Below are 26,958 nucleotides of genomic sequence, written 5' to 3'. Positions count from 1 at the left end.
AAACACTGTTCCAGAACAGTCCAACCCAAATATTTGAGTGTGTGCAGCGCATTTAATTGAGGACTGTTTCCAGAACCTGGGAGAGAATACTACAATGCCGGCTGTTCTGATTCACAGTCTGTAAGTACGTTTAGATATGTAAAGGATTTGCCACTTACAATTCAAACTGAGTTTTTAGCAGTGTAGAGTAGCTTGATGATTCATGGTTTTATGTTTACATGCAACACAACACATAAAAACACACTATAAATCTTTATAATCCATAATTATGTCCACACTGAATGCGAAAAATGGCTCGTTTCTAATGGGTTTTATAGGTTTTTGCATTTCCGTCACAGCTTGAGGCATTCGTCCAATCACAACGCACTGGATAGCTGGCCAATCAGCACCAGTTTCAGAAAGGCGGGGCATAGAGGTAAAGCAATAATGTACGGTATGTGGAAAAAGTTTTTTTATTTCTTTTTTTTTTTTTTCTTAAACCGAATAAACACATTGCATTATACCAAAAACACTAAATAATGTTTTGTTTTGTTTTTAGCAACATCACATGACCCCTTTAAATGTGATGTCTAATTTGTTATTTCACGGTTTTGGCCACTGAAACGTTTTAACTGTTCAAGCATATATTTACATATGCAAAAAAAAAAAAAAAAAAAAAAAACCCTGAGGCTCTTACGCCCCCAAACATCGTGCACACCTGCAGGTTTAGCGCCGCACGGTAGACTACGGTCGGTCAGTTTGTTGAGTCTGACCTGAACTCATCCGCTCCTCTGAGAGCAGTGCGACTCCAGTGATGTGTGAACACAGATCAGATGGATTAGTACCATCTCTCGGGATTCCCATCATGAGGATATGATGACTTTCAGAAACCCTCTCTCTCATAAACACTTGAGCGGCTACATGCGCGTCAGGAGCCGCAGGGGAAACTGGCTCGCGGTGGTTCTGCTCCGAGTCTCGCGCCGGGATCTGTTCTTCTGTCTGACCGCTCTCCTCGTCTTCTGCCTGGGCTCTGTCTTCTATCAGTTCAGCGGAGGAGCACCAAAAGTCCTGCTGGATGTGGGTTTTTATCTCGGTAAGACCTTAAACTTGTATAATACTATGTGTTTATCAGGAGTCAAGGAGTAAGTTGGCACAATAGAATCTGCTGTCTGATATGGCAATATACTTGCCTATACAATACTTTTAAAGGACCTATTAAAGTTACTTAAAAAGTTATATATATAATATACAAGTTATATATGTTTTTTTTCGTGTCCTGATTTCATATATTTTTATATTATATGTGTATTACTTTTTTCATGAAAAAAAACTAACTTTAATGGGTCCTTTAAAAGTCTTGTATTATAGTATTAGGGTCTAAACAGACCTTCTGTTGCTTTTACTCAGAAATATGAACTTATACGTTTCCTGACATGTCTAACTAAATGAATGCACCTTAATGATCCATTAAAATTGTAAGGCGTTAGCAAAGCCTGATACTGTAGTTCTGTTCTCAGATCAGCGGCATCAGTCAAGGTTCATAAAGAGCTGACTGTCAAAGTTTCCTCTCTCCACTATTAGTCTATACGACACCAGTGTTGTTCTTGGCTTTCAGAGCAGCGCATGAGACCCACCAGTGATTTCCACACGAGTAAACTCATGATACGAGGCCATTCATTGTCCTACAAAGACAGCAGTCACTAAAACTGATGGAGGAGTGGAAGAACCTGTGGATTCTTAAAATCCTCATTTAAAAGATATCAGTCATACATTTCAGTACACAAGCTTAGAAGTCTACAAATATTATACAGATGGTTGGAACATTTGGCATTTCATCTAAAGTACTATAAGGAGTGTATCACACAGCAGCGTCTCAATATGCATAATTACATATTTTATTGTACATTTTTTAGGGAGATTTGCTGGTGGCCATGGACCTTTAGCACCCAGAGTAAGAGCCTTGCATGTCATACTATTATTTGAATGCTTGAGTATCATTTGTGACCATAAAGTTGACAGATGCATATATGTTTATACCAGTATGTGCATTGTTCTTTAGTGGAAACGCTTTGAATGGTGCAAGAGTTTTCTCTGTTGCAGGCTCTTCCGTTCCCGAGTCAGGTTGTGTATAACAGGGTGGGTAAGTGTGGCAGTCGTACACTAGTTCTGTTGCTGCGCATGTTGGTGGACAGACATGGCTTCACTCTCATCTCCTCTGACATTCACAACAAGACCAGACTCACCAAACGTGAACAGGTAGTGTAAACAATGTCTTGTTTTACAGGCGTCACATTAACTACCATTGAATCAATTCACCATTATAATTCCAGTATGCCGATATTTCATCCATCATCCACCACTGAACCATCACTATCAATTGTTCTTCTTTCATTTTTATGTAGGAAAATCTGATTAGAAACATCAGCACAACTCCTCAGCCGTTTCTTTATACCCGACATGTGCATTTTCTCAATTTTAGCAGGTGAGTCGATGCATAGAGGTTTGTTTTTGTAATTCTGTGTATTTATTTAGCAATTTTACCTGTACTAATTATTAATATTGAATTATTAATATGTATCATTTATATTATTGATAATAATAACTAAATAAATAATTATAATCATTAATTGTTAATAATAATATTAACAATGCTAAAGCCTTCTCAGGTTCTTTTCACTACAAAGTGTAATTAAGACTCAAGAACGGGACATTTTGCGTTTTTTGTGTAAAACTAGTGTATCATGAGCGACCTGTTACAATGTAGCAGATTTATATTAACAGAAATATGTTCTAAGAATGCTTTATGAAAGCATTATAGTTGTTCTCTGAACATTCAAAACATCGTTTTTTCTTGGTTATGTAGTCATGATAAGCATGTTACTTTAGACTGTTTTCTGAAAAATGTAGCAACATTAAAAAAATTTTTTAAATAATTTTCCCACTAAGACGGAAAAAAAAATTTTTTTTTACATGAATGTTTTTTTTTTGTGCTGACATTTTAAGAACATTATTAAAAACCAGCAAAGTGTGATTTTTAAATACTATTGTTACTTGAAAAATCTTGGTTCATACATTTGAGAGAAACTTGCCAGAACATTAGCCAAAGTTCTGAGAACATTTCCTGTTAGATGGGTTCTATCAAGCAAAAATAACGGGGGGATAAAAAAGCCACTTTAGAGTTATCAGTATTTATTGCTGCATAAGTGTGGAATATCAAAAACCAAACTAACTCTGCTGTTTACTTCCATCTTTGCCATGAATGACGGTGAATATTTGAAAATATCGGACTTTTCCAGGCAGCTGTGTAATAAACCGAGATAAAATGAAGTATATTTTAACCATGAGTCCTCTCTCTACTGTAATCAGGTTCAGGACGGATGAGCCCGTGCACATTAACATCATCAGAGATCCCATCAACCGATTCCTGTCCAATTATTTCTTCCGCCGCTTCGGCGACTGGAGGGGGGAAGAGAATCATGTCGTCCGGACCCCTGGGATGAAAGACGACGAGAGATACCTAGTAAGAGACTTAAAACAAATGTTTCTGAAGAAAGCAGAAGGAGAACCACAGCACACATGCAGATGAATGAGCACTGAGTGAATGAGCCGTTATGGCTGTCATAAATGAATGCCTCGTTCACTGCTCAGCGGGCAGCGTTTATTAGCACGGTTTACTCAGTCTATATTTAGTGTGAGACTGACTGTGCTGCTGGCTTTCCTGTCAGTCATTAGTGTGACGTGTGCTAATGATTTACAGGTCGTGCATAAACAGTACACGCAGTGTGACATCATCTGAGGAAAACACACAAGACGTTTAGTTTCTGTAAAGATACCAATGCATTCATATTCGTTCGACACAATGCACATGGACAGGCACGATTTCTGTTCAAATGCTAATTTTCATCTGTTCCTTTTCTGCACCTTTCCCTGGAATGCTGTGGTTTTGTTTGCTTAGCAGCAGGAAATAGCCAGGCGCGGGCGGTTGGTGGGAGACTGATATGAATGACCCCACAGTCACAGCATTTGTGTGTTCAGACCCCTTGTGGTTGAATATACAAACACGTCACTGTTCTCGGAGCTTAGCATAACTAGCATAGCTAACAGTGAAATGTTACCAATGGCTCTTTCACACATTGCTTTCGTTCATCTCTGGATAAAAAACAGATGTTAAATGCATCAAGTACTGTAAATGTTTCCTTTATGTTCTTTTTGACCAAAGGACATCAACACATGCATCTTGGAAAGCTACCCAGAATGCTCCAACCCCCGGCTCTTCTACATTATCCCGTATTTCTGTGGGCAGCATCCTCAGTGCAGGTGACCGTTACACTCATATGCTACTTGTGTGATTCATTTTTAATGGTGCAAGCATTTTCATCCAACTCTGTATGAATCGATGGGGACGGGATAAACTGTGAATCAGCCAAACCGAGGCGCTCGAAACACAGCAGTCGTGCAGCACCTGCTGGTCAAAACATTGCAAATGAAAGTGTTTTGAAAAAGTGTATTTTAAAATGTATAAACCTGTATGACATGACAAAGCATCGTTTGCTGATAATAGTGTGTCGTGAACTAGAGAGCCGGGTTTGTGGGCGCTGGAGACGGCCAAGCAGAACGTTCTGGATCATTATCTGCTGGTAGGAGTGTTGGAGGAACTTGAGGATGTGCTGCTTCTGCTGGAGAGACTCCTTCCACACTTCTTCTCTGACGTCTTGAACATCTACAAAAGTCCAGGTGAGAGTTTTCCTGCGGGATAAGTTCATGTAAGTTCAGATGGTTTGACTGGTCACCTTTTTTATTGATTTATTAATATTTATTTATATTAATATTCCACTGTTTAATTCATTTTTCATGAATGCAGTGTCAGAAATATTAATTAATATAAAAAAATCATACTTAATATTTTTAGTTAATAAGTCAAATTATAATAATAATTATATATTAATATAATTATATATCATTTTTATATATTTTAATATTAAACCAAATTAAAATAACATTTATATACAATATATAATTTTATCAAATGTTTGTATTTATATATATATATATATATATATATATATATATATATATATATATATATATATGTATAAATAATAGTATATAATTTTTATACATTTTAATATTGAGTCAAATTACTTAAATACTAGTGTTTTATGTAAATATAATTTTTTGATAATTTATATAAAATAATATTTTTTTTAACATTTCTATTAAAAATGCAAAATGTATGTACATATAATTAAAATTATGTGTATTTTTTTATATTAAGTCACAAAAACATTTTGAATCAGTGCACAGCAGAATTTTTTTTTTTTGTTAAACTTAACATCAGTTTTGTGCGTCTAAATCTTTGTCTCTGTTGGATTCAGAATACAGGAAGCTGGGGAACATGACGGGCACCGTCCACAAACAGACTCCTGATCTAGAAGCTCTGCAGGTGCTTTATGAGCGCATGGAGTATGAGTACAAGTTCTACAACTTTGTCAAAGCTCAGTTCCACCTCACCAAGAGGAAGATCGGCCTGAGATCCGGCCCCAAACCCTCCAGACCTTATTCTAGTGTGCTTCAGAGGAAAGACCTACAGGAGGAGCTGGAGGAAGAGGAAACAGAAGACTCACTCGAGTGGACCGACCAGACCTGAGAGATGCTCTGAGACCAGACCAGATACAGACGTCTGCTGGAGGCTAAAATAAATGATCATTCAGCTCCTACTGAACCATAAAACTGGGCCAAGCTTGAAAATCATGATTTTTTTTTTTTTTTTTTTAATTGCTCTGAATGTTATCAACATTCTTATATTGTAGAATATTTAACATTTAAATAACTTTACCTTTTTATTTATATATATATGTAATTCATCATTCTTATAATAATTACTAATAATGTTATCGGTTTGGATAAAAGCACCTGCTAAATGTCTAAATGTAAAAAGCAGTAAACCCGCCTCAAAAACATAATCATAATAATAATATATATATATATATATATATATAAACATAATAATAATGTATAATTATGATTTAAGGTTAAGAAAATATTGCAAACAATGTTTTTTGCTACAACTGTGTGTTTTATTATATTCAAACAGACACAGAAAATGACAACTTTTGGGGTTAGTGAATCAGAGAGTGTTTTAACTTTTTTTTTTTTTTTTTACAGGTAATTCTTGTATCATTTTTAGACAATCACATTGCAACTGTAGTTAATTGTAATGAATTTACAGATCATCTGTGAATATCTGATATTCATTAACACTTATGAAGAGTACTTTTGTTCTATGGGAAACAAGATACGACAGATGTTCTCGTCAATACAATATTCTGGTGTATTTAGTGTTACACTGACAATCAGCTATAAATTATACAGCAAATCTGAGTTAAAATTCATTCAGTAGTTAAAGGCAACATAACTTCATAAATTAATTAATACTATTTTCAAAACTCAAATCACATTTAACATGAGTTAAAAATTAGAAATGCAAAAATAAAGACAATTTTCAAATTCAGCATATTAAACTAGATAAAACTATTTCAACATCAAACAATGGACACAATTTATCTTCCTCAAGATTTACATTCTGTAAACAATAAATTCTATTTCGAACCTATTGAAAACAACCTACTAATTAGTGGCATGTAGAAATCATCAGACAAAATGAATAATACAGAAATTGGTAAACATTTTAGATGGAAAACTGATGACAGATTTATCTGTTATTAAGATTTAAGTGCCATTTCTCTTCAGTAGTAGATGCAGAAGTATCACTGTAAAGCATCATGGGTGTATGAGTACGACAGCAGGTTCAGAGTCTGGCTTGAGGAGGTTTTTCAAACAGACTCTGTCTCAGCAGATCGAGCGCGTCCAGCGCTGTTCCCCAGCTCAGAGTAACACCACAGCCGCCGTGACCGTAGTTGTGCACCACAGGCACCTGACGGCCCTGTAAATGCAGATACTGGCGCTCCACCCGTGGGTTCGCCCGGCCCGGCCGCAGCCCGACCCACTCGCCCATCACCTGAGCGGCTCGCAGAGACGGTTCCAGCCGGCAGCAGCGCTCCAGGATCCCCTTGCTGTCCTCCTTATCCACCTCCAGCCGCCAGTCATCTGCCTGCCGCGTGCCTCCGATGCTGACGTACCTGATGCCTGGGTAGATGTAGGTATTGCCGTCTCCATCTCGGATGAAGTTCTTCAGCCAAGGAGCGCTAACCTTCAAAATCTGTCCTCGTATTGGATAGACCTCCTCATCCTTCAGCAGAAAACGAGAGCTGAGGCCTGAGCAGTTCATGATGGCATCGTAATTCAGGGCCAGTTTCTGAAGATCAGTCACCTTTTCATGTATGATCTGACCTCCAACTGCTCGAAGCCTAGAGGGAAATATGACACTGGTTTATTTATTATATGCTCCTGTAGCCTTTATATTTCCTTTCTATATTGTATGACTGCATTTTGTGTGTGTGTTTCTATAATACACGACCAGTCAAAAATTTGGAAAAATAAAGTTTCTGAAATAATTTTCTAATGTTCTTTAAGGTTGCATTTATGTGATAAAAAATACAGTAAAAATTAATATTGTTTAATTTAATATAGATGTTTTGCTGATGTTTTAGCAAACATTAATCTTCAATGTCATAAAAAAAATTATGAAAACCATGATACATCACATTTAAAAAAAGTATGAGGTTATTAGTAAGAAAATAATAAATTAATGCTTTTTCAACGCAGAAAAATGCATGTGATCAAATTGACACTAAAGACTGGTGTAATGACTGCTGAAAATTCAGCTTTACCATCTCAGAAATAAATGACATTTTAAAATATATTTCAATAGAAAAAATAAGTTACTATTTTTACTGTATTTTTAATCAAAAACCAAATTTAAGCCTTTGATGAGCATAAGAGACTTTCTTTAAAAAAAAAACAATATATTATTATTATAAAACTTTAAACCGTACCTTTTTTCTAACCATGGCAAGTAGTTCAGACATTCACACTTTAATGTGGTAAACGCTTGACCAAACTTATAATTAGGAAAACGCTTCATTTCACGATCCGTCATGTATCTGAATCCAAGTACAAAATCTGACCAAAAGGGCTTTTTGTCACAGGGAATATCCTTAAAAATGTGGTACCTAACGATGAAGCAAAGCAGAGATTATTATAGATGTAAAACACTTCAATGTATCATCTTTTAGCTTTTTTTGTTGTTGTTGTTGTTTTTATCATCAAGGTTTTACCCAGAGCTCAAGTACACGCCAGCATCTGAGGCTTGAGGGGAATCTGCAATGGCCAGAAGATGATCGAATGACTCCTTGAACCAACGCTTTTGCCGTTCAAGAGGGATGTCTAGTAAGAGAGGACAATAACAATCAATTTGACCATTTTATGCAGACAAATAGGTGTCCTAAACAATAAAAAAAAGGCATTATGCCAAAAGCATGATATAAGGCAGGTCTGATGCATCCTCTCACCGGGAAACTCTTTGGGTAAGAGGATTCCTGCAGCTCCATCACCGGTGGTGTCCGGAGAAAACTTCTCAGCAATAACAGTCACAGAACAATAGGGAAGCGTCTCAGCGACACACACAGCAGTGGATAAACCCACCACACCTGCTCCGACCACGAGCACCTTCACACGCTTCATCTCTCAGCTCAGCTGCAACATACTGGACAACTTCCTTACTCAACCAAACGGATGTCATTCAAGTTTACATCTCTATTTTCCAACATTTTTTTGCATTTATATTTTTCAATAGAACTTAAAATAAACATAAAATCCACCACTGAACTGTAATATATTATTCAGAGAATATTCACCTAAATGATCATTGTAAAATGTTTAAAAAGTACTCAACTATCTATAAAAGATCATTAAATCTAGTGGTTTACAAAGCTAACAAACATAAAATCATCCTCATCGCACAATACAGACCTTTATAAACCATGCATGACGACCATAAAGTCATAGTTTGTAGCTGAATTTGTTTATTAAAGTTGTTGGCACAGAGACACTTAATAACAGACAGATGCCCTACTTCTCCTGCTAACAGAGCCTGTTCTCTGAACTTTGGCTGCTGTTTATTGTCTTGTTCAAAGTCAAGAATAACTTTCTCAACATGCTACCAACAATATTATTTTTACTTCTTTTACAAAGACAATTTAGTTGGATGCTGGTCTGATATGCTTTAGAGACCATTCAAAATGAACATTTGGCAAAATAATGAAAATGAACAGTTCTCTTAAAAATATAATTATTATTCTTAGCTCTTAGAACATAGAACTGGGTACCCCACTTTAGACTGTGCTATACTTTTTACAGGCCACTTTGTTTGAAACAGTCATACTAGACCAATATATATATTAACAATAATGCATATTTCGTGCAGCAACCATGGTAGCTTAACATTTTGAAATCACTGCCTACGTGCGATACTGTTGCAGTGATAATAATAAAGTAGGATACATCGCCGCAATACAGACTATGTTTACAGGATTGTATAAATGCCATAACTAGTACAATTTGTTACTGCAGTAGAACGAAGGTTTATTTGTACTATGCCAGATACAACTGTAGTTTTTATAATACATTTAAAGAATTGTTCAAGCAAGTGCACACGCTTACTTACCTCCAGACTAGTGAGACCTGCATGAACAAACACGTCAAAATCTCTCTCTGTGAATTATCAGTGACGCACATATCAATCATTAATAGGTCAACATTAGTAATGTTACATATGACACTGCAGGCAGGCAAGCAAAACATGCTCCAATGAACCCTAATATCAGGGTTGCCAGGTTTCACAACAGACCTCCTCAAATTGCTCCCCAAAACTAGCCCAATCCGGGGGTTTAAGATACACGTTTTTTGGCGTTGTTACCCGGTACAATTCTAAATATCACGTCATAGGGGAAAATAAGAATAACAGCCCGCGGCAGCAGTGTTAATGCAGCACTATTGCGCGGGAAAAACAAGGACCTGGCAACACTGCGCAGTATCAAAGTCACGTGATCGAGTTTGTCTGCGTCGGAATGTAAAATAAAATAAAATAAAATAAAAACCCTCACTATTTTTGTGTTCCATTAAAGTTAATTATAGTAGTCCATACTGGCAATTACTGCCTCACTTGATGGTTAAATCAGTTTATCAATTTCGCTAATATTAATGTGCAATAAATGGGTTAGAATGGTAAATGGGTTAGAAGGTCCCGGACATGTTTTATGTACGTTACAGTACTGTAATTCTATACTCTCAGTTATAAATAAGACACACCAGTGGCGCTGTTTGCAAACACTACACTGGGTGACAGATATTGCTGTTCCGCCCGGGGCGCATCTCTGCTTACAATCTAAACACTAAAAATATAATCTAATGTTATTACAAAAAATCTGTTGTCCAATAGCGCCCATGATTCCCATATGACAATGCAGTCTAAATAATAATAATAATAATAATAATAATAATAATAATAATGATAATAATAATAATAATAATAGAAACTTTGGAAGTGCGTCCGGGGAGCATCTCTGCTTACAATCTGTAAAAATATAAACACTAAAAATATAATCTTATGTTATTACAAAACATATGTTATGTGACAATGCAGTCTAAATAATAATAATAATAATAATAATAATAATAATAATAATAATAATAATAATAATAATAATAGAAACTTTGGAAGTGGTTGCCAGAAAAAAAATATATAATTAATTGGTATTCAGACAAATCATGCATGCATGTAAATACACGCCCCGCCCGTTTTGGTATCCACTGCTGCCTTTCTGTCTGTTCATTTCTGTGATGCTAACTGAAATCACGGGAAGCAGATCTCGCGAGATATGCCAGTCTGAATCGGTTCCTTTAAGGTGAGGTCCTGAAAGCTTAATCGTATGTTATAGTACTCAAAGAGTAGTGTGGATATTCTTTGAAGTGTATTTCGCTGATTAAATGTTGTAATTTTCAAATCAGCGCTAGTCTTTTAGCGATATGAGAGTGTTTTATAAGGAAAAGCGAAGCAGCTCTTTGTTGCTACACATGGCGCTGAGCTTTAAGCCATTTCTTCATTTCTTACTGTGCTCAAAGACCTTTGACATACTGTAGATATACATGAAGATTCACATGCGCGTGTTTTGACCTGCTGAGCGCGTAACACAGTTTGTGATGCAATCGGAACACGATCTGCATTGAACTAGACTGTGTTTACAGCTTAGGTTGCGTGCACAGTTGTGTCGTATGTTAAATGCATGCATGCATTTACTGATATTTCTGTAAAATGTTTCAGAAGAACTAATTTATCAGATATATATTGGCTTATAAAGCAGTTTGGGTTCAAATATAGATATAACATTGTTTCTGAATGATTGTCATGATACTGAACAATGTATTTACATGGTACTTCAAAGATTTTGTTTAATTATGCATGGTTTGTCACCATCCAAAAGTGTTGTTGGTCTGTTCTGATGGGTCAGTGACAGGATGAGGAAACAGTTTTAAATAGAAATGTAAAGGCCTGTGTTAAAACACTATACTTTAGCAAACTTTTACTTATGCGGGGAACTACAATAATAAAGGGTGAAGCTACTTAATCTCATGTTGATAGGAGTTTATTTAAAATCTATTAAAATTGAAATAAAATTCAATTATAGCTTAACTTTAAAGAGCTTTCTAGCCCACTTAAATATATATTTTATCTTAATTTCATAATTTTATTGTTTTTGAAATATGGTTAAAGTGAACTGCTGAATGAGCTGAAAGGCATTTATGTTAAACTAAAAAAAAATAATTCAGTGTCATTTCTGTTGACCTTGTATCTTATATAATTAGACTTGTTTTAATGATGGCATATTAACTTATCATGTGCTTTAGTATGTTAGTCAACATCAAAGTAAGTGTACACACAGTGAAAGATTAAAAAAAAAGTCCAGCACTCTTCTTTTGCTCCAAGCATGTGCATAGTTCGATTTGCATATAGTAAACAGACTTATAAAGGAAGAGAAAATAATTCCCATATACATTTTTTTACTTTGTAGAAGCCAGAAGCCAATTATACTCATTACGTGACTTGCCTCCATCCTCAAAACCATGAACAAGACTATTCAAAGTAAAATATATATATATAATATGACCCATAGTAAATGAAATATGGGTTTGGTGTTGTGTTTTTCACCACTTGATACCTATCTAGGGTCAAAAAGCAAAACCATCTGAGAGCTCTGTTTTCCTTTTTAGATTCACGCTCACTGTAACAGCATTATGTCTCAATCGCCAGCCTCATCTGTTCTCGCTCTGCATTCAAAAACACACAAGGACACAATCCTGCATAAATTTGACAAGCTCAGAAGAAGGGAACTGCTCTGTGACATAACCCTCATCGTAGAAGACGTGCACTTCAAAGCACACAAGGCTCTTTTAGCAGCGAGCAGTGAGTATTTCTCACTAATGTTCACCGCTGAAGAGCAAGTAAGCCAGTCGGTGTACAAGCTGGATGGCATGGCTGCGAAAACCTTCTCGGCCGTGCTTGAGTTTATCTACTCTGCAAATGTTACTGTGGACAAGAGCATCTCTGAGCAGCTGCTTGACATGGCGCACTTTCTGGACATCCAGGATTTGCTCAAAGCCCACGAGGACCTTCAAAAGAACAGTTCAACGATTGAAAATGTGATGTCTGCCAAGGGAGATGGTGTTGATGACTGCATAAAGACAAAGCGTAAAAGAGGACGGCCGAAAAAGAGCCTTCACATTCAGGATTCAAGCCAAAAAGAGTATCCTGAAACTGGTTTACCAACACAAACTACCTCCGAGTCTACAGAACCCCTCTTGGATCCCACGTCCCCACCAAAAGACTTAAGCGACAGTGACTACAACCCCCAAGAGGACAGACCCCGTCACAGCAAGCGCCAAATAAAGCGGCCTGTCAAGCTGAAGGGATTTAGGTTAGGAGATGAACTCACAGAGCACAAGGAGCCCGAGAAGAGAGGACCCAAGAGGAAGTATCCCGACACTGAGGCCAGGTGTGACCAGTGTGGGAAGGTGTTTAAAAACCATCTTTTTCTGAAGATACATCAACGCACTCACACAGGTAGAACTCAGTTTTTCATTCCCGTGGCAAAACAGAGAAACAAATAAAGACATAATTAGCGTAGCTGCTGTTCCGACCAATTAAAATGAATTAGTTTAACCCAAGCTAAAGAATAAGAATGTGCATTTGATCAGATATAACTGCAGTCCAAAATTATGAGATGCATTATTTGAGTGCTTGGTGAAGGAGATGTGTTATATGGGTAATATGATAATATTTTCTTGACCTGGTAAGGACTCTAGCTGCTGCATTTTGGACTACATGTAGCTTTTTTATTGAAGATGCAGGACAACCACCTAGAAGTGCATTACAATAGTCCAGTCTAGAGGTCATGAATTTATGAACTAGCTTTTCTGCATCAGAAACAGGTAACATGTTTCGTAGATTGGTAATGTTTCTAAGATGGAAGAATGCTGTTTTTGTAACATGGGAAATATGGTTTTCAAAAGTTGCTGTCTAATACAAAACCTAGATTTTTGACTGTAGAGGAAGTAATAGACTACAGTTTGCAACTAGTCAGATGTACTATGAGATTCTGTGTACTGTTTTTTGGTCCATAAGTAATATTTGTCTTAGCCGAATTAAATAAGAGAAAATGATTGGTCATCCAATCTTTAATTTTTTTAACACACTTTGTTAGCTTAGAAAATGTACAAGTTTTATCTGGTCTCGATGAGATATATAGTTGAGTATCATCAGAATAACAGTGCAAACTAATCCTGTATTTTCTAATAATATTACCAAAGGGCAACATGTATATTGTAAATAGCAGAGGACCTAGGACAGATCCTTGTGGCACTCCATATTTAACTGGTGATAAATGAGATCATTCCCCAGTTAAATAAACAAAGACAGGTAGGATCTAAACCATCTTAGAGCCTGCCCTTGAATACCTGTATAGTTTTGTAATCTATCTAGGAGTATGTCATGATCTATGGTGTCGAACGCAGTTCTAAGATTAAGTAAACAACGCAAGTTGACACAAGAAGCAAGTCATTTATAATTTTAACAAGTGCAGTTTCTGTGCTATGGTGGGGTCTGAAACCCGACAGACATTTTTAAGCAGAAAGGAACACAACTGAGCAGACACAATCTTTTCTAAAAATTTTAGACATAAATGGAAGATTTGAAATGGGTCTTTAATGGGTCTTTACTAGGATTTAGTTGTGGTTTCTTAATAAGAGGCTAAATGTTGAAATAAAATAAGTTTATGCTTTCTTTCATTCTACATCTTTTTTTTTATTTTTTTTATTTAAGCTTATGATAATAACCCTGTTTCTGTTAAACCTATTAAAAAATGTCAATGTTATTTTAGTATTATTGATGTACCCCATTATAGAAAAATATTTTCTGGTTGTTCTTAAAGTTTAAGTATTTTTGTCATATTTTTTTTAAATATGCCTTTATTGTTTTTATTAATTCTATTTATTAGTTTTAGTCATTTTAGTACTTAAAATTAAATTTAATCAAAATGAGAAATGTTGCCTTGGTAAAAAAAATAAAATTATTTCAGTTAATGTTTATTTTATTTCAAGTAACGTAAATGTTTTTAATGGTTTTAGTTTTAATTAACTATAACACAGATTCTGTTCATTATATTCAAGCATTTCAGCAGAGATTTATTAAGATTCATAAAATGCCCACGTTGGAAATCTTAATGTTAAATTGCACTTTCCTTTCATGTAGGTGAAAAACCATTCAAATGCAGTGTTTGTGGGAAGGGTTTCACCCAGAAACACACTCTTTTGGTTCATCAGCGCATGCACACGGGAGAAAAGCCCTTCATCTGCACCATATGTTCCAAAGCGCTGTCCACGAAACACTCCCTACTGGAGCACATGAACCTACACACAGGTAACACAAATATACCAAACCACTGCGATATACTGCTCATAACATGACCATTCAAATGTATGGGGGTCAGTAAGATGCTACTTTAATTCAGTAAGGATCATTAAACATTAAAGACTTTTACATTGTTAGAAAAACTAATTAAAAAAAACTTAAAAAAAAATGTTAGCAGCCAAAAACTTTGATATTATCATGGTAAATGTCCAAAACACCATGGTGCATGTTCAAAAAACCTGAATACTGTACTATCTGATTTTGTCTTTCCACAGAGAATAAATCTTTCAGTTGTGACAAGTGTGAAAAAAGCTTCAGTCAGAAGCGGCAGCTGAAAAGTCATTACCGTGTTCACACAGGAAAAGCATTACCTGAGTGTGCACATTGCCATCATAAATTTATGGATGCAGCTCAACTGAAGAAGCACCTGAGAACTCATACTGGTAATAAACACATCACATTTACTGCATTGCAACTTGCATACTACTGTGCTGCATAAACTCCACTTTATTCCTGCAGGTGAGAAGCCGTTCACATGTGAGATCTGTGGGAAGTGTTTCACAGCCAAGAGCACACTACAGACACACATCATGATACACAGGTCAGAAACAAACACTATAGACTCTATACTAGAGTATATTGAGAATAGCAAACATTTTTGTATTCATTTTCTGATGTTATTTTTAAATATGCAAAGGAGGTATTGTCTAATTAAATGTGCACTAATTTGCATACAATTCCAGAACATAAATTCCAACATTGGATAAAACTAGGTACAAAAGTCTTGTTTCATTTTGTTGACATTTTAAGGTTTTTTCATATTAGTGTTATTGGTTATCTCTTTCTTTTTTTTTACTTCATAAATCAAAAAATACAGTCATTGTTATTTATGCACTAGTTCATTTTGAGATTTAGCTGTTTAGCTTTTTGTAATGTGTTGTTTCAGAGTGGAAAAAAAAACTTCCAAAATACATTTAAGGGTTTATTAAATTATACATTATCTATATGCATCAGTAGATTTCAATTATAATAAATATCTTTAAAGTTTTTTCGCCACTTCAAGATCACTTATATACACTAAAATTTACAGGTTTACTTCTATTCTAGAGGTTTTTACTGAGAAATTTTTACATATATTATTTGCCTGATTTTATACATTTGCCTTTGACAGTATTTTCTGATAAACAGATATTCAAAATCCCCAATTTAACTCGTATGTGTCAACAAAATGAAACAAAGATTTTAATGTAATGTACAGATCGCTTTTCTGGAAATGTATGCACATTAGTGCATATTTAATAAGATAATGCATGGTTTACATATTTAAACATAACATTTCATAACATTTCATAAAATCTGTAATAAAAAGAAAATTGCATATGCAGTCAAATAACTGGGGAATTGTGCTGTGAATTATGGTAAGAGTTGGAATTATAGTAACTATTAATTAATTTTTTTTACCCTATACTCATCATGTTATGAAATGATCTTTCCCCACCCAGAGGAGAGAAGCCATACATCTGCAACATCTGCGATAAGACCTTCTCTGATCCCAGTGCCAGGAGGCGTCATGTGGCGTCTCACACGGGTGCAAAACCGTTCACGTGTTCCATCTGCAACCTGTCATTTGCCCGAATGGACAACCTTAAAGCTCACACCAAGACTCACAACAAGGAGCGTCAACAAGGAGAAGCTGAAAACACTGGACCTGCGCCGGTGGAGGCCACGTCAGGAGCTGAAGGAATGCACAACATCCTCCAACTCCAGCCCTACCAACTTCCCACCCACCCCGAGCAGGAGATCCAGCTGGTGGTGACCGGCGAGGTGGACAACATCAACCTGTGCCAGGATCAAAGTATCAGCATCATCACTGCAGAAGATACTTCTGTGGAACAGGGTCTCACGCTTCTCACCCAACCTTCTGGTCACGTCCAGAACCTGGCGCTGGTCACGCCAGATGGGTTAGATGCCAGTGCTCAAATCCAAACTATCAGCGTTTTAGGAAGTCAGGTGAGCAGCGGAGAGACAGAGCAAATGCATGTCATCACGCTGACCAAAGAAGCCATGGAGCAACTGCAGGTTCATCACGGAGGTTCACAACAGCTGCAGGTGATCCACCAGCTGTCTGAGAGCCCTGCTGAAAGTCCCAGCCGGACGAGTCCAGCAGGAGGCATTCACATCAGCAGCCAGAGCGGCCAGCCCATCTCCATCAGCCAGACCACCGAGCAGATCCCCAGCGATCAGATTCAGGGCCAAACCTTCCAGATCCAGGCTGGAACTGTCTCCTACCTCTACACCACCAGCATGACCCCGCAAAACTGAACTGAGACAATGACAATGACCTAATGCTGATGCTTGTTCTCTTTTGTTGTATATGGTTATGGCTGATTTCATTGAGAGCAAGCAGAAACATTTATTTTTTATTTTTTATAATGACTTCATAAAGTATTGCCATTATTAATTTGTTTTCTGTACTTGTTAAAATTCATGTTTACAATAAAAGAGAACAAGCATCAGCATCATGAACAAGTTTGTAAAAAAACTAACACAATGCTGGTACTTACTCTCTTTTGTTGTAAATGGTTACATTTTAATCAGTCAAGCTGATTAATTGAGAACAAGCAGAAACTTCTTTTTGTTTTTTTAAATGACTTCGATGTGGATCATGAAGCATTGCCATTCTTTGTTTTAGTTTATTTTATTTTTTTGTACTTGTTAATAAGACTAAAGACAATAAATGGTTCACATAAATGCAACTCCAAACTATTTGTCCAAAAAAAACAATTTATTTAAGTTTTCTATGCAACATTCCCCTGGAAAATTGACTCAGTGGCATAAAGTTTTTCAACCAATATTCTATAATAATAATAATTTTATTTTTATATACGTAGTGCCTTTAAAACAGCTTCTTATGGCAAGCTGAAGCTGATGAGAAGTTGCCCATTATTTTTTAATTATTATGTTTTGGGACATCCATGCTTTTATCTCGGAAATACAATGTGATAAGATAGAAACATACATGTTTTGATCAGCCTTGGAGTGAATATATATCTGAGTTGTCTGTATAAAAATGATAATTAAGCCCAAGTGAGCTTAAATGCAATCCCAGGGGAAATATAGAAATGCTAAAAAAAAGTAAGGGGCCTAAAACTGAACCCTGAGGAACACCCATACCCATACAGACAAAATGTTGATGATCAGAGAGATATAATCTACACCAAAAACAGTTTCAAGGTGGTCAAGTAAGAGATTGTGATTGACAGTATCAAAAGTGGCACTAAGATCAAGAAGGAGAATACAAAAAACACCCGAATTTGATGCTAATAACAGGCCATTGGTGACCTTGACCAAGGCTGTCTCAGTGTTAAACCTAAAATACTATTACACACGTAATTATTTTTATTTATAAAATTAAAAGCTATCAATTAGTGTGGTTCAGATTATTTGTGACCAAGTCTAAGATTCTGGTATGTCAGGTGGTTAGAAGAAGCGTTTCCATCAGGAAGACTGGGTAGCAGCGCCTCTGAAATGTCCAGACGAAGACGATTGGTGTTCTATGAAATAGAAAAACGTAATGTTGTAAGAGATATTTAAGTTCACAGTCACACCACATATTTCATGTTCTATGTGCTATGATCAGGCTTTTATTTAAAGGGACAGTCAGGAAAAAAGACTGAGTATTTTTGGTTGGACTATGGCAGTTTAAATGACTCACTGTTTTGGGTCTGTCCAGAGGCGTCCATGAATCTCTCCAACCCATTTCAGTACTGAGCTCCTCAGTTGTGTTTATAAAGCTACTGTTTGTAAAAGATATAACCGAGTTGTTTCTGACCAAACCTGCAACACAACAAGCCACAGAGGTGAACAAGTCAAGATTAGAAGCAAAAAGACAAAGAAAACGACTGACTGATTTACCTGCTGATGCATTTCTTAAAAGCAGCCTTCTTGAGGACGAGCTTTGGCGTCCTTAAACATGGAAAAAGTGAGTGATATGAATACAAATGCTTCCTTAATGCTAAAAAAGGTAACAGAATTCAGTATTGTAAGCACCTGAAGGAAATGTAGATTTACACAACACTGACTCAAAACTGTGGATCTGACTTTGTAGTTTGTCCACCTGCTGGAACGCTTCTTGTTTCAGGCTCCGCTCCTGATGAAGCTTACCTTTCACCTTCAAAAAACATCATACTTGACATTTATGCATGTAGCAGATGATTTAAACTATAGCCAAGTCATATTGCAGTGAAGGTATGCGTTTAATTAGTTCATGTATTAATTCCCTGGGAATTGAAGACATGACCTTGGTGTTGTTAGCATTGTGCCTTACTGTTTGAACGTTTACAATTAAGACTTTCACAAGAGGTTTGATTTAATTGAAAAAAAAAAAAGTTTATTGCAAGACACTACAGGTGGATATGTTGAAAAATGATATCACTAACAGATACCACTAAACTTCCTCAAATTGATTTATCAAATTACATTAAGACAACTGTACGTATTACAAGTTTCTGAAATATTATTTTTAAATATGCAAACGATGCATTATTAATAATTATTATATAGCAATAATTTGCATACATTTCCAGAACACAAGTTTGAACATTGGATAAAACCAGGTTCAAAACCGTTGTTAAATATGTGATGTGAGTCCAAGTATGGTGTACAATACTCTGAATTTATGCTCTGCATTTATACCATCCACACACAGCCGTGAACACACACAGCAGTGAACACACACACAGTGTGAACACACACCGTGGGCAGCCATTTTTGCTGTGGTGCCCAGGCAAAAAAAAAAAAAAAAAAAACTTTTTCACCATGTTTTTAGGAATAAAATGTTGTAAAGATCAGCTGAATAATTTATTAACCAACCCCTCTATGAAACCTTTAGAATATAGATAAAAAAAGTTTGGTGCTGCTGAAATGGTGAGAAAATGGACTTTAAAGATATGCATTGCAACTGAAATCTATGGAAGCAAAAAATAAATAAAAATTGTTGTATAAAAACACTTTAATGTGTATTTTGAATGTGTTCTTTATACTAGTCAAAAATAAGACGTGTTAGGGACGCATATTACCCCAAAAGTGCATGAAAAAACAAGAACAAAAACAGTAGGTTTGCCTGTATAGTCTTGACTTAACATTTATAATAATCATGATAAAGCCCGCAGTTCAGACTCACGTGTTTGACTTGCTTGTGACTGCGTTGTTGCCATAGCTCGGTCTCTTTGCTGTTTCTCTCCAGCTGTGCGCTCAGAGCCCTGAGTTGACTCTGTCTGTCCTCCATGTCTTCCTGCAGCTGCTCCAGACTCTGCATGCGCAGCTCCTCCAGCTCCTGTCGGCTCTGTGTGTCTCGTGTGGAGCGGTGCTCCATGTCCTGCAGCTTCTGAGACTGCATGATGTGTAAAGTGTTAGAGTAACAGTACTGGACTACTGTACCAGAGTATTATGTTGGGGGATCTGGACTTTATCTGAATTCTGATAAAAATGAATACGTGTACTTTTACATTTACATGGTAAAAATAATGTATAATTTAAGTTATTTTGGTTTCAGTGAGATCCTATTATGGATTTTATTAATATTTTAATTATTTTTAAATTTTATGTTAACATTTTATATTTAAACATACTATCATATTTCGTTCTTTTGTCGTTTTATTAGTTTTAGTTGTTTTTTTAATGTCTACTTTTTAATTTTTATTTCAGTGTTTTGGTTTTTTAACACATAACCTAAACTAAATTAAAAAGCTGAACTAGCTGAAATAAAACAAGTATGTTTTTATATTTTATTTTGTTTCAGTTGACATTTATTTCAAGTAACAAAATGTTTTTTATGGTTTCAGTTTAAACTTGGTTAACTATGAATGAGCATAACGTTTCTTAATTATTATATTTTGTATTTAAAAATAAAAAAAATATTTTTATTTATTCTAATGTGACAAGAGTGAGTAAATGATGAACATTTTAGCTGAAATGTTACAGGTTTCAGTATACTGCAGTGTACTAGAGTTCACATTGTCACAACAATGAGAAAACTATGATTTTTATAAAGTTTGTGCATCAAAATCTCTACTGTGTCTGACTTTTAGTTGTGTGAAATCTTTGCTAGAGTATCTCCATTTCAACTTTTTCAGTACTTTTTACACCCATAGACTAAGATAACAAGATTCGGTCTGGAAACATTGTATACATTTCAGGTACTTCCTGTCTTTATGATAGCTCAATATGCACACAGCAAAGCCAGATTCTCAAATACAAAGATGAGAAGGCTGAGAGTGTTGTACCTGCTGAACGATCTGTCTCTGGATCTGCTCATATTGGCTCTTACACTGCAGCATGGCCTCCTGCACAGCATCCAGCTCTTGTTTTAGACCAATCTCCTTCTGCTCCGAGATCATCTTCACTTTAAGAGCTTCGGTTTTACACGACACCTCATTCTGGACACACACAGGAGCAACATTCAGAGTTACTTCAGGCAGAGGCTAGCCAAAGCCTGCTATTACTGAACACATGATGTGATTAATACCAGTTTCCACTCTAGCAGCTCTTTCTGTAGTTTCTCTTGAGCGATCACCAGCCTCCAGTGGTTAAAGGCTCTCAGTTTACACACAAGTCCAGCCAGCTTACTATTCTCCGCATGAAGATCTTCTAATACTTCTTTCTGAATAAAACAAAGAGATACAATGTTGAATGTCACAAAGAAAGGCCCAAGTCACATTTCACCCCCATTTTGCATAAAAAAAACAAATCAATACTACATTGTTCATGACAATTTAACACATTTCCCCCAACATTTACCTAATTGTACTCTAAATCTAGTTTATAAATCATATAATAATTACATATTAAATTCAATTCAATTTTAACAACATACACCAGTATACTTTAATCCAACTGCACTTAAATCAAAGTAGTCTTGTTTTTTTCACATTAGATTAGCGATAAGAAGAACTTTTCACATTAGAAATGAAAAAGTCACAGAAAATCTACATGGTCCTAAAATAGGCCTTTTTTCTACATGATTATTTTCATTGATGTATTAAATATTTTGGGAAATCTGCTAATGTACAGAGATAGATTTTTGTTTTTTACAATACAACTTTTGGCTATTCCCTTCTAACAAAGCTCACTCTCGTGGTTCACCTCATGAAGTGTGTGAATGAGGGTCTGGTTATCATCAGCGGAGGATAATTTATTTTTCAGTTTGATGATTCTGTCCACGCCTTCCTTCCTCACTCTGCTCACCAGCTGTCGCACATCATGCTCCATATTCACATGGTATTTGTCCAGACGTGACTGTGGGCGGCACAGAGAGCTGAGCCAGCTGACATCGCTCTACACATAATACGTTCAGGTTTGAATATTTTTATGAAATCATAAAGCTTGCACACCTTCAGTAGAAGGCATGTGGAGAAGAGCTGGTGAACTAGCGTGTCGTAGCGCTCTCTGTGTTTGAGGTTGAGATGTTGCTCTAAGCTTCTCTTCTCCTCCTCTAGTTGACTGACTCTGGCACGCAGAGCCGTGATGTCAACCATCATCCCACGACACACATCCGCCACCTGAGATTAGATGAGTTTACTGAGCATGTACTGAAGAATCACGGTCATATACGACCAAACCTGAGCTTACCTTTCTGTAGGGGTCACTAGCATGCATTTCTTTGGCTTCCAGCTCTTTAACATCCTGTAGATACAGATGTTCACAGATGAGAAAGATCTTGCTGCAGCTCCACTGGATCTATCACTTTTTATTCAGCAAGGATGCATTAAATTGATCAAAAGTGGCAGTGAAGACATTTCTAATGTTAAAAAGATTTATATTTCAAACCAGTTCTTTCGAACTTTCTATTTGTCACAGAATTCATGGTTTTCCAAAAAAAACACGAAGTAGCACAACTGTTTTCAACATTGTTAATAATCCGAAATTTTTAAAATAGAATTAAAATAGAAAACAGTTATTTTAAATGATCAGTTCACAATATATCAGTTTTACGGTAATTTTAGCCTTGGTGTGCGCAAGAGAAACACAAAACAACAAATATTGTAGATGTACCTGCTCTCTCTGGTAAAGAAGTTGTTCCTGCTGTTGAAGGATGTGCTCGTAAAACTGGGAATATCGCTGGAAGACGCTCCGCTCGCGATTCATGACAGAACAAGTGAGTTCAGTCAAACACTCCTGCAGATGAGCGCTGGAGAACGTCACCTGGAAAACACTCACTGTTTAAACATCAGTCCATTACATGACATATGTATCATTGAAAAACTCTACCGTAACCATCTGTGACCCTGGAGCACAAAAGCAGTCTGAAGTCTCTGGGGTATATTTGTAGCAATAGCCAAAAATACATTGTATTGGTCAAAATTAGATTTTTCTTTATGCCAAAAATCATTAGGATATTGTATAAAGATCATGTTCCATGAAGATATTTTGTAAATGTCCTACTGATTAGTAAAATGCATTGCTAAGAATTCATTTGGAAAATTTTAAAGGACATTTTAGAAGTATTTAGATTTTTTTGCACCCTCAGATTCCAGATTTTCAAATAGTTGTATCTCGGCCAAATCCTAACAAACCATACATCAATGGAAAGGCTATTATTCAGCTTTCAGATAATGTATTTCGAAAATTTGACCCTTATGACTGGTTTTGTGGTCCATATACTCTTTCAAATAAAGGTGCATTATTGGCATTGAAGTTTCCATCAACCTTTCCAGGTTCTTATAGTGGAAAAAAGTTCTTTAGAATATTACAAAGTTCTTTTTTTTTTTTTTTTTTTTTAATGTAGCAAGAAATATTTACCTGTCCATCAACAATCTCACGCTCAACACCTTCAAGCAACCGCTGGATGAACTCCTCCACAATCTGCGGCCTCTCTAGAGAGACACTGTGCTTCATCGAAGGCCGTTTCCACAGTTCTTAATGACATGAAGAAGACCAATGCATTTCAGAGAGGACGGAAATGTTATAATATACTAAAGATATGAGACTAGAAGTTTATTGGCTTTCTAATGACAGCCTGCAGAGAGAATCAGCGTCATTCTCCCGTCGTGCTCTGTGATGCTGGGTACCTGCGGGGAGCTGTGCATCATGCCGTGAGCGCTCTGACATCACTAGAGTCGTTTCACTGTTAATCCTCTTCTGAAGCGCTCGGATCATTTCACACTCTGTGATCTCCAAGAGTCTCAGTAACTACAACAAACAGGCAAAAACATACTGACATACTGTTCAAAACAGTGGTTCAAAATAAAAAACAGCTAAACATAAGTGTTATTTTAGTATATTATTATAGTTTTAATTTATATTATATTTTGATATAGATTTAATGCTTTAGATTGAATTTAATGTTTTATACAGTTTTCATTTTAATTCATTTTTAGTATTAGTATTTTAGCAAATTAACTATTTAAGTTACTTAATTTTTTATTTAAAATGTTAGTTTATATTTATTTTATTACCAGTTTTTTGTGTTCATATAACTTCATATATAGTATATAGTTGTAATTTATAATTCATATGATTTTATAGTTTTTATTAATATTTAATAAACACAAATTTATATTCAAGTTAAGTTTACTTTTATCTTTAATTAATTTTGTTCTGTAATTTTTATTAGTTGTTTTTCCCTTTTAAATATTAGCATTTAGGTGTAATTTTTATTTTAGTTTTAGGTTTAATTCAGTTTTAGTTTTAATTTATTTCCAGTTAGTATTTTTAGTGCTTCAACTTAAACTTCATATACCATTATAATTCATAATTTAAATGGCATTATAGTTTTTGTTTATATTTTGAATGCATTCAGATTTCATGTAATTTTGCTTTGATTTCTCCAAATGTTGCTTTTATTATAATTTCGAATTAACTTTTTATTTTATTTTATTTTTTATTTTATTTTTTTGCTTGTCATTTTTTATTATTATTATTTTTTTTTTATTACTATTTAGGTTCTATTTTTTTATTAACTTTTTTTTTATTTCAGTAATTTTAGTTAGGGTTAGTTGCCAAGGCAATATTTACAATTTTCGTTTACATTACATTAGATTTTCTTTTAGTTTTATTTCAAATGAAAGAAATGTTCATAGTTTTAATTTTAGCTAACTTTAACAGCCCTGTTTCACATGCACTACCTGCCACATTTTAACATCAACTTCTGCTGCTCCAGGTGGTGGAAGAACAGACTGAGTCTGAGACAACAAAACCTCATATTCCTTCTCCTTATCCATCTGCTGGGCCAGAGCTTGCATGCTGGGAAAGTAAATCTCAACCCTACAACACAAGGTCATGGGTCAGGTAAACACTATTTGTGCCACCATAAACCTTAATGAAAGAGTGAGTGTTTAATAGTGATGAAATGTTCATGACCTGTAAAGCTGAGACAAGTGTTTAAACTGTGCAGTGGAGTTTATTTTCACAACACCCGTCTGTTGTTGAGTCCAGCTCTCTTTAAGAGCTTCCATTTGCTTCCAGAGCAGTAAAAATCCCCGCTGCTTCATCAGGGACTCTATGGGGTCTTGAGTTTTAGACGCAACCTCTGTTATCCTCTCCTCATTTCCCACATTATCATTAACAACCTGAACGATGACAATGAGATAAATGTGCTTTAACAAACAGAGATGTATGAACACATTATGAATATACACTCTCAAGCTACAGAAATGCAGAACAAACACCTCAAGATCAAGATTATTTTGTCACAAATGTAGTATTTCTTTGAAATGCAATCTTGTCATTCCAACTTTTACTACTCATGGTGTTTGGGCTAATTAAGAGTGTTCCCACTTTTTAGTGGCTTTGGTTCTGGAAGATTTTTCCCATAGGGATTAAAAAAAAAAGTATTTGTCAATGAGTTGAAAGCCATGAACCAAACCAACCAGCTATGAGGTGAAATCACAACATTACAGCCTTTGATTTGAAGCAAAAAAGAATTTGAGAATCTCAAAAAAGAAAAAGGTAGAAGACTAGCTACATAACAGCATGCACTACAATCCCATGAAGCATTGCGAATGACATAATAAAATTCAATATGATGGTGAAATATAAACCATTTGTTTAGAGTAATTGATTATATCTGTAGAAACAATACATTTTCAGTATATTGCAAAAATGCTAGTAATGAAATTTTTTGCACAGCATCATGGGAAATGTAGTTTTTCTACCACAAATTCCACAATCATTTCAAGTTGAAAGAATGTCGGCTTAAACAAAAGTATATAAAGTCAATAAGCAACCTCTGAGCTCACAGCAGGTCTGTCTTTAAAGCTTTGTAAGTTACGACTGTAACTCAACTCTTGTACTTAAATCAGCTTTCCAGTTTATAAACTAAACGGGAGACGTTCTTAAATTCTGAATTACTTCTCTATCAGATGCTGTGGTGATGTCGGGGTCTCCTGTGGTCTGTAGCTGGAGCGGCGCTGCATCTCTTCCACTACTCAGCACATCATCAATGATCAGGGATACGCCCAGGATCGCCCCATTAGCCTCCATTCTGCAGCGGCCATTCAGATCACAGAGGCAGAGCTACAAAAACACAAGATCACATGACCCTGATCCCAAATGAAGCAGAGGAAGATTTAAAAAAAAGTATTTATAAAGTAACACACCTGCATGTAATGCTCAATCGGTGAAACATCCCATATACTCAAAGGATGCGATCCATGGATTGCAATGAAAGATCTCCATGGATACCATTTTTGGGCCTGAAACCACATATAAAACACTAAACACTAGTGAAGGAGGAACATGAATGCTGGACAGGCCTGGTGGTCCCTCACCTGAAGGCAGGCTGGTTCCAGCGGTTCAGGAACAGAGAGGAAACTGGCTCCTCCCACCAAGCTGTCACTCATGATGGGGAGGGCGTGGCTCATGTTTTCACTCACGCTCTGATAGGCCGAGAGGTTTCCAGAGGAGAGGAACGCCTCCCTTGTGGTGAAACAAAAATGGAAATGCCATGTTTTAAAACTATGTGAATTTGCATAAATAACAAAATATAAAAAAATGTGATTACTATTCTTTGTATTGTATTACCTTTGCATCAAATTACAAAAAAAAAAAAAATCGTT

The 26,958-nt window shown here is 35.8% G+C and overlaps 4 protein-coding genes across 5 annotated transcripts in view; 2 read left to right on the top strand and 2 right to left on the bottom strand.

Annotated features, from left to right (window-relative positions):
• Positions 1-718: 718 nt before the first annotated feature.
• Positions 719-6,006, top strand: LOC113060867 (uronyl 2-sulfotransferase). Its single transcript, XM_026230090.1, has 8 exons — positions 719-1,072; positions 1,893-1,930; positions 2,080-2,235; positions 2,382-2,461; positions 3,346-3,499; positions 4,199-4,296; positions 4,556-4,713; positions 5,355-6,006. The coding sequence occupies exons 1-8, from the start codon at positions 853-855 to the stop codon at positions 5,624-5,626; spliced, it is 1,176 nt and encodes a 391-aa protein (XP_026085875.1). The 5' UTR covers positions 719-852; the 3' UTR covers positions 5,627-6,006.
• Positions 6,007-6,123: 117 nt separating this feature from the next.
• Positions 6,124-9,764, bottom strand: ddo (D-aspartate oxidase). Of its 2 annotated transcripts, XM_026230092.1 has the most exons (6): positions 9,605-9,764; positions 8,451-8,644; positions 8,217-8,325; positions 7,935-8,111; positions 7,310-7,346; positions 6,124-7,228 (listed from the first exon to the last, which is right to left on the bottom strand). In XM_026230092.1, the coding sequence occupies exons 2-6, from the start codon at positions 8,620-8,622 to the stop codon at positions 6,788-6,790; spliced, it is 936 nt and encodes a 311-aa protein (XP_026085877.1). In that variant the 5' UTR covers positions 8,623-8,644; positions 9,605-9,764; the 3' UTR covers positions 6,124-6,787. The 2 variants fall into 2 exon arrangements, with proteins under 2 accessions (XP_026085877.1, XP_026085876.1); XM_026230091.1 differs by having other exon boundaries at positions 6,124-7,346; positions 9,605-9,762.
• A 1,000-nt stretch (positions 9,765-10,764) lies between these two features.
• zbtb24 (zinc finger and BTB domain containing 24) lies at positions 10,765-17,665 on the top strand. Its single transcript, XM_026230087.1, has 6 exons — positions 10,765-10,844; positions 12,208-13,057; positions 14,744-14,911; positions 15,178-15,345; positions 15,422-15,503; positions 16,405-17,665. The coding sequence occupies exons 2-6, from the start codon at positions 12,232-12,234 to the stop codon at positions 17,222-17,224; spliced, it is 2,064 nt and encodes a 687-aa protein (XP_026085872.1). The 5' UTR covers positions 10,765-10,844; positions 12,208-12,231; the 3' UTR covers positions 17,225-17,665.
• Positions 17,666-17,724: 59 nt separating this feature from the next.
• si:ch73-242m19.1 (uncharacterized) overlaps positions 17,725-26,958 on the bottom strand; it is a 35,701-nt gene continuing 26,467 nt past the window's right edge. Inside the window, exons 30-47 of the mRNA XM_026230086.1 lie at positions 26,671-26,818; positions 26,500-26,595; positions 26,252-26,416; positions 25,262-25,470; positions 25,027-25,165; positions 23,971-24,091; positions 23,702-23,817; positions 22,955-23,104; positions 22,532-22,585; positions 22,294-22,461; positions 22,046-22,198; positions 21,429-21,563; positions 21,187-21,339; positions 20,085-20,294; positions 18,953-19,073; positions 18,818-18,868; positions 18,618-18,739; positions 17,725-18,456 (exon numbers count right to left, since the gene is read on the bottom strand). Coding sequence (XP_026085871.1) covers positions 18,343-18,456; positions 18,618-18,739; positions 18,818-18,868; positions 18,953-19,073; positions 20,085-20,294; positions 21,187-21,339; positions 21,429-21,563; positions 22,046-22,198; positions 22,294-22,461; positions 22,532-22,585; positions 22,955-23,104; positions 23,702-23,817; positions 23,971-24,091; positions 25,027-25,165; positions 25,262-25,470; positions 26,252-26,416; positions 26,500-26,595; positions 26,671-26,818 — 2,425 coding nt within the window. The 3' untranslated portion in view covers positions 17,725-18,342. The remainder of the gene's footprint in view (positions 18,457-18,617; positions 18,740-18,817; positions 18,869-18,952; positions 19,074-20,084; positions 20,295-21,186; positions 21,340-21,428; positions 21,564-22,045; positions 22,199-22,293; positions 22,462-22,531; positions 22,586-22,954; positions 23,105-23,701; positions 23,818-23,970; positions 24,092-25,026; positions 25,166-25,261; positions 25,471-26,251; positions 26,417-26,499; positions 26,596-26,670; positions 26,819-26,958) is intronic.

Source organism: Carassius auratus, chromosome 42, assembly GCF_003368295.1.
Source record: "Carassius auratus strain Wakin chromosome 42, ASM336829v1, whole genome shotgun sequence".
Lineage (NCBI taxonomy): Eukaryota > Metazoa > Chordata > Actinopteri > Cypriniformes > Cyprinidae > Carassius > Carassius auratus.
The sequence above is the reverse complement of the archived record's forward strand: the minus strand, read 5'-3'. Positions and strand labels throughout refer to the sequence as shown.